Here is an 8,017-nt window from a genome sequence, read left to right on the forward strand (position 1 = left end):
GAACTTTCTCTAAAGATGACAGACGAATGGCTAACAAACACATGAAAAATTGTTCATCATCTCTATATATTAGAGAAATGCAAATCAAAACAACCCTGAGATATCATCTAACCCCAGTGAGAATGGCCCACATCACAAAATCTCAAAACTGCAGATGCTGGCGTGGATGTGGAGAGAAGGGAACACTTTTACACTGCTGGTGGGACTGCAAACTAGTACAACCTTTCTGGAAGGAAGTATGGAGAAACCTCAAAGCACTCAACCTAGACCTCCCATTCGATCCTGCAATCCCATTACTGGGCATCTACCCAGAAGGAAAAAAATCCTTTTATCATAAGGACACTTGTACTAGACTGTTTATTGCAGCTCAATTTACCATTGCCAAAATGTGGAAACAGGCTAAATGCCCACCAACCCAGGAATGGATTAACAAGCTGTGGTATATGTATACCATGGAATACTATTCAGCTATTAAAAAAAATGAAGACTTTACATCCTTCGTATTAACCTGGATGGAAGTGGAAGACATTATTCTTAGTAAAGCATCACAAGAATGGAGAAGCATGAATCCTATGTACTCAATCTTGATATGAGGACAATTAATGACAATTAAGTTTATGGGGGGGAAGCAGAAAGAGGGATGGAGGGAGGAGGGTGGGGCCTTAGTGTGTGTCACACTTTATGGGGGCAAGACATGATTGCAAGAGGGACTTTACCTAACAATTGCAATCAGTGTAACTGGGTTATTGTACCCTCAATGAATCCCCAACAATAAAAAAAAAAAAAAAAAGAAAGTTTTACCCTAATTTGTCCAACAAATTCCAATACTCAATTCCATCCATCTATCTGGTCTGGTTCTTCTGAAGATACTGCATCGTTTCAAACAGACTAGACTAACTAGTTCTCTGGATATCAAAGGCAGCCCTACTGTCTCTATTCCTGAACCTACAATGTTTTAATGATGTTTTCTGTATGTTCACTGGATCATCCAGACTCAATCCAGTAGTCACCTTCTGAGTGCAGCCTCCAGCATGGTGCCAGTGCACAGCAGAAAGGTGATCTCCCCCTTCCTTGACATCCTTTCCACATACTGAGCTGTGGCAGCATCTAATCTGCTTTCTGAGCCAGTGCCTTTGCCTGTCCTCCATGGCTTCCCAGCTCCCAGCCTAACCTCTCCTATCCAAGGATGACTGCTCACAGATGAAAGACACACACATGAAAAAGAATACATTTTTATGGGAAAAGCATTCCAGAATGGAGGGGGAGTCACTACAAGAGGTGATGTCGGTGACATTCGAATTTGAGAGTCCCTATCATGATATGTTTGTAGTGGACCAGTTGGAGTTGGAGTCTTAATCCTCTTTCGCGTTGTTATAACTGGGTTTTTTCCCAGAAAATTTCAGGCAGCACTTTAGACCAGTCGGGCAGCTTAAATATTGAATTTCATATTTCCTGCAGTTGACTCTGCACCTGGCATCATAGAGCTCACATGGGTTCCATTTGCCATTCTGGAATTTGAACAGGCCACCTAGAAAAGACAAAGCTATGTTTATTTTCCATGCAGCAATGATAATAGCAGTGAGAAAACACGACATAAAGAGGACACGCCCTAAGAAATATTAAGGGCACAGGATCTGGAATCAAAGGTGCCTGGATCCACATTTCCTAACTCTCTCTCCTCCATCCTCCACTCCATCACCTCCACAGTGGGCACTATAATAGAGCTAAGTTTTTGTAATGGCTAAATTAGCTCAGAAAAACATTTGGCAAGTAATTGAATATTAGACGGTGGTATTGGGATGAAAGTCTCCTGAGAGTCTGGGCGGTCACTGTGAGCACAAAGCGGACATGTCCCCAAGTGTCCAGGGATGCGTGCTCCTCACACACCACTCCTCAGAGACAGCAGGACCCATAGTAGAGCCATGTGCATGCACGTCATCATGCTTAGAAACACAGGGGCAAGCATGTACCACACATCTGTCTCCATGTGCACACCAGCACTACTCTGGCATATACTCTGTGCACAGAGACACGTGCACAACTCGTTGTGTTCACAGGTACATACATTGAGCATACTCGTGTGTGTTCACTGTACAAACCTCACAGACACCTTCCATGCGTGGCTAAAGCTCATCTCGATAGCTGTGAGTATGTATCAGTCATCCATGTGTGCATATCTATATACAGGCTCTTTGCCTGAGAATATCTGGTGACAGTCAGCAGTCTATAAATAGTAGTCATCAACAGTATTAGTTACCTATTGGATAGTTCCAAAGAAAAAGGAGCCATGAAAAGAAAACAGTATTGACAATAACATCTGTCTATTACGGTATGGTCCAGCATTACTACGTACCAGGCATTTTACAAACGATATTTCACTGAAAAGGCCTGAAAACCTGCTATTATCTCCATTCTTTAGAAGAAGACATTGAGGCACAAAGAGGTACCTTATTGTACCCATTTTCCCACTGCTTGTACTTGACCAAGCCAGCATTTAATTTCTGGTCCACATGATGTTAAGCCCATGCTCTTTCCTCTTTGTGTTAAAATTTCTGGGAGAGAATGGCCCCATTCTGCATCATGTCTCCAGGCAAAGGACCTTCTTCAGCTTTCAACATAGTCCAAAATTCTTAGCCTGGCGTTTAGGAACTTTTCAACCACTCACCCACCCCCTCATTCCACATCCATTTATCAACATTTATGTGTCAGGCCATATCCTAGTGATAAGCAGGAAAAGGTGTATAATAAATGAATACAATGAATTCATTATTGAATAGATCAAGGAGTGCATTCCATATGGGCTCTGGAGTTCAAATCCTTGGCAGTGCCAAGAACAGTGTGGACAGAGGAATGACCAAGACCGTGTCTTCATCCTCTCGGGACAGGATTATTTGTTGATATTCTAATTTGTATTATATTGTCATATTTTTCTCTACCTCATTCTAAGCCACCCATCTTCAAGGGGTCATGTTGATCTGGATGGTGAGAATATTAATAGCAATGACAGATTGCATTTTAGGGGCACATTTCCCTTTTTCTGAACAGCATGCGAGATTCTTACACAGGCCTGGGGGAGATAGGTGGGGCCCACTTGAGTAAGCATCAATTTCCTACTGACCTAACGCATTGGAGGAGGGGGCAGAAGTTGCTTCTGAGTCTGATTTGATTTTATACAAATAAAATAAAGACATGGCCAGGTGCAGTAGCTCATGCCTGTAATCCTAGCCCTCTAGGAGGCTGAGGCGGATGGATTGCCTGAGCTCATGAGTTCAAGACCAGACTGAGCAAAAAGCAAGAACCCCCCCTACTAAAAATAGAAAAACTGAGGCAAGAGGATCACCTGAGCCCAAGAGTTGGAGGTTACTGAGAGCTATGACCACATAGCACTCTACCCAGGATGACAGCTTGAGACTGTGTGTCAAGAAAAAAAAGAAAAAGAAACACATGACCTCCTTGCAAAAAGAAATTTAATACATTATTAACATTAATGAGAATGGGAAAAGCAAATTTGATTGGTTTCTTTTTTGAGATAGAGTCTCACTTTGTCACCCTGGGTAGAGTGCTGTGTCATCATAGCTCACAGCAACCTCAAACTCTTGGGCTCAAGTGATTCTCTTGCCTCAGCCTCCCTAGTAGATGGGACTACAGGCACCCGCCATAATACCCAGCTATTTTTCTTTGTTTGTTTAGGGGATCAAATCCACCAGCCCGGGAGCATGCGGCCGGAGCATGTGGCCAGTGCCCTAACCACGGAGCCTTGCGCACCCAGTCTTGATGTTATTTTTGGCACGGAAAAAAAAGGAACACTTTGCCAACTTTTTGACAAGAGAAAGTAAAGTTTTCCCAGTTTCTGTGAAGTTGAAGAATGGGAGGGGAAATAAAGAAGCATGTAAAAATGCCTCCGTGGCTGACATGGCATTTGGGTACTGGTGTTTATACTTATGAGCTGCCCCAGAAGCCCAGAGAAGGCACTCACCTGCGGCAGCCCCAGCCGGCCTGCTGGCAACCAGAGGAGGGATCAAAAATGGCTCCCAGGCACGCCTGCTCCAGCATCAGGGCACCGCTGTGTTCCCCACCTCTCCCTTCGCCCTCATCATGAGACCTGCTTTCTTTCTCTCTTTCTCTCCCTTTCTCTCTCTCTCTCTCTCCTTCTCTCCCACCATTCCACTTACAGGAGGAAGAGATCTGCAGAGGGGCCTTCTGGAGGGACATTCATACTCTTCCAGCTTACACCTGACCTAAAGGGCTACTCTTTTCTCCCAGACACATTGGATGGCAGTCAGGGGACCCAAGAGCTCTCGTCTGCATTCACCAGAGGAATGGATAGGAACGCAGATACCAAGAATGACTAACCCGCAAGCTGCCTTTTCCTCATTCTCTCCACGTGGGAAGTCAGGCAAGGCTGCCCCAGGAGGATTCTGTCTATTGTGGTCTTATACATAAATAAACATTTTTAAAAATTAAAAACAAAGATTTTGTCTTCGATACATGCAGCTTCCCCCTCCTTCAGCTTTCTGACAGCCCCGCATTACCAAAAATTTTAATGGCCACAACAAATGAACGTTACCGTTGACGATCCCTCCATCTTCCGACTGAAATCAAAGGGAACCTGCTTTTGAAGCCCAGCAGAGACTCTGACCTCTGCACAATGCTATGGTTTGACTCTCTGGACCTAGTCTCCCCACGCAAGAAATGGGAATGGGGAGTTTGCCTCAGATCAGAAAATCTTAACTGTGTTAATGAAGGAGAAGGTTAATAAAATGTCATATTTTGAGTAACCTGGGAGATTTTAAAGTGTATTCACACCAATTCTCTAGAATCTCTGATTCAATACATCTAGGGAGAGGCCAGGGCACAGGTACTATGTAATAGTTACCCAGAAAATACTTATGAGCCTGGTCTTCTCATATTCGACTATAGACGATGTCCCGCTCATTTTCCCACATTGGAAGTCTTTTCAGAGAAAAATTAAAATATTATAAATAAAAAAACAAAAGACGTGCTCTGGATTCTTTCTAACAATTTCACGCAGAGCCAAAATCAATGTGACACTTCATTGCTATGTCACCGGGCACGCAGACGTGACCCTCCCCAACGCAGCTTCTAGGGTTCTTCTTACCCATGTACATAACTCAGCCGTAGTCACTTACATAGTCATCCATCCAATAAACACCTACTAAAACCTACTCTAAGCAAAGCACTTAGATCGACACCAGAAATACACAGTTTTACAAGACAGAATGTTGACTTTCAAATAGTTCGATTTCAGAATGCGTCAGTTTGGGGTGATGAAATGAAAAAATGACTTTGTCCTAGTAGAAGAAGATGTTGTCTGGAACAGTTCCTGCCCATAAATTCTGCCAGGTAAATTATTAAATAGTTACAAGGAAGCTACACCATGCACAATTTTTGAAGCTTATAATACAGTCCTCATTTTTTGTGGTTATGTTTTGCAAATCCACCTGTGGTTTCTACCACTATTCCAACATGGGAACGGAGCTTTATCGAACGAGAAAACAAGTTTCCCTCCTGTAAAATGGAGAAAGAAGGTGAGAAATAAGGGGGATGAAGCAGGAGGGAGACCTTAAAGGGAAGGAGGAGGGAGAGGAGGAAAAGTAGAAGGAGAGGAAGAGGAGGGAAAGAAGAAAACTCTCGGCATGGCCGCGCTGAACGCAACCTTGGTTTTCTATAAGGCTGGCTTGAGGCGGCTCCCATATCTCTCTGCACACGACAAAGTGTGATGGGAGACAGTTGAGAATGTTCCAGCCTCCCGATTTCATTTATCCTCACCATGTAAGTTGCATCTGCTGTTCTTCAGAGCCCTTAAAAATCATGCTTAAGAAACCCCTTGAAGAATTGGAAAATAATACTGGATATTTCCATTTCTATTCAAAACTTCTTTATTAAGATATGATGTGTACACAAAAGGTGTACACATTTAATTTATACATCCTGTTTAATTTGGAGATAGGTATACACCTATGGAACCATCACCACAATCTATGCCATAAACCTATCCAGCACCTCTACAAGTTTTCTCCCATTTTCTTATTTAACTATGATTTTTCTTCATCAAGACTTATGTTAAGAACATGTAATGTAAAATTTACCCTGCAAGCAAGTTCCTTTTTTTTTTTTTTTTGAGTCTCACTCTGTTGCTCAGGCCAGAGTGCAGTGGCATCAGCCTATCTCACAGCAACCTCAAACTTCTGGGTTCAAGTGATCCTCCTGCCTCAGCCTCCTTAGTAGCTGAGACCACAGGTGCCCTATGCCAGGCTAATTTTTCTATCTTTAGTAGACATGGGGTCTTTCTCTTGTTCAGGCTGGTCTTGAACTCCTGAGCTCAAGCAACCCACCCATCTCAGCTTCCCAGGGTGCTAGGATTATAGGCGTGAGCCACCGTGTCTAGCCCCTCTGAGCAATTTTTAAAATATATGGTATAATGTTGTTCACAAGTAGAACTATTCTGTGTGGCATATCTCTGGGATTTTTTCATGAGAGGAGGTCTCTTTAATAAATAGTATTGGGAAGACTGGATATCCACATGCCAAAGACTGGAATTGGGTCCTTATCTTACACCATACATGAAAATAAACGCAAAATGAATTAAAGACTTAAACCTAAGACCTGAAACCATAAAACTCATGGAAGAAAACATACAGAAAAAGTTTATCGGCATTATTCTTAGCAATAACTTCTTGGTTGTGACACCAAAAGCACGGGCAATAAAAGCAAAAATAGGCACGTGGAATTACGTCATTCTAAAAAGCTTCTGCACAGCAGAAGAAACAGTTGACAAAATGAAAAGGCAACCTACAGAAGGGGAGAAAGTCTTTGCCAGTATATATCTGATAAAGGGTTAATATTCTTTCTATTTCAATAGCCACAGCCCTGTTGTGATGAATCCAATTGTCTTACTCAAGCTTAATCACCCCCAGCCCAGGCTCAGCCAACCCTTACCCAGATATACCTCCCATAAACCTCATTTAGATACCCACTTGAGTCAAACACCTAACTCTAACACAATCCCTGTCTCTTCTGATAACTACCCAAAGCCCAGTTACAAAACATAACACAAGCTTAACACTATCCAAGCCACCCGAACCCAGTTCACAGCATCAATTCAAAATTAGGCCATCTACAAACCTTTCTCTACCACAGCTTCCAGTTCCATTCAACAAAAACACCATTCCCTCTCCATGCTACACCAAAACATCAGTCCAGCCCAATTCTACAAATAGTTATTTACCCCCTGCTCATCCCCACTCATTTCCCCCATTACTCTTTCTCTAAGGTATTGCAGCCTCTCACAACTACTCTCAATCCACCTCCAAACTGCCCATCATTCCTCCTCCATCTCCCCAAATGAAAGTCAATTTCTCACACCTACCCTGGAGTCAAGCTCCCATCCCAATGACATCACTACCAAAAATGCTTCATCCTTTGACTCTTCACTGTGGCAGCAAAAATCACCTCTTGACTTTGGCAGAGCAAAAGGAGGGGAGCTCTTGAATGAAATGAACCTTGGAGGGTAACATCCACAACCTGAGACCAGAAAAGGCTTTAGGTGTTGCCTACTATATGTGAGTGGGATTCATCTCGGAGATCACTAAGATACCAGTACCACACGCGAGATGCCAGAACCTTTGAGGGAGGCCTGAGTTACCTGGCGTCTTTTGAACCAGGATCAGAAAGATGGCAATGGTCATGAAACAGGGCTTCATGACTGACGTGTTCCCAGAGAATGGAGGGCGTGTTGCAGGTGAAGATCACTGCAGCAGGGAAGCGCTCTCTGCCTTTGTTCGTTTTGGAAACGGGCCAGTGTGTGTAGTGAACTAAAAGAGATGGGAGATACCGGAGGTCAGTCAGGAAGAGGACCACACGCGTCACATATCTCAGCGAGGCGCCACGCGTAAGTGTAACACGCGTCACATATCTCAGCTGGGAGCCACGCGTAAGTGTGGGAGATCTGCCAGGAGCAGAGGCCAAGGGAGACTTTTCCTTCAAGGAAGACATA

General features: G+C 43.5%; 1 protein-coding gene across 1 annotated transcript; it reads right to left on the bottom strand.

Annotated features, from left to right (window-relative positions):
* Window positions 1-1,352: 1,352 nt before the first annotated feature.
* DEFB116 (defensin beta 116) lies at window positions 1,353-7,766 on the bottom strand (the record flags this gene model as incomplete). The annotated part of the gene is made up of 2 exons (XM_053573747.1): window positions 1,353-1,528; window positions 7,667-7,766. Coding segments are annotated over 2 exons (276 nt in total), but the record flags the coding sequence as incomplete, so codon positions are not given.
* Between the last annotated feature and the right edge of the window lie 251 nt (window positions 7,767-8,017).

The sequence above is a fragment of the Nycticebus coucang genome, chromosome 21 (genome assembly GCF_027406575.1).
Source record: "Nycticebus coucang isolate mNycCou1 chromosome 21, mNycCou1.pri, whole genome shotgun sequence".
Classification (NCBI taxonomy): Eukaryota; Metazoa; Chordata; class Mammalia; order Primates; family Lorisidae; genus Nycticebus; species Nycticebus coucang.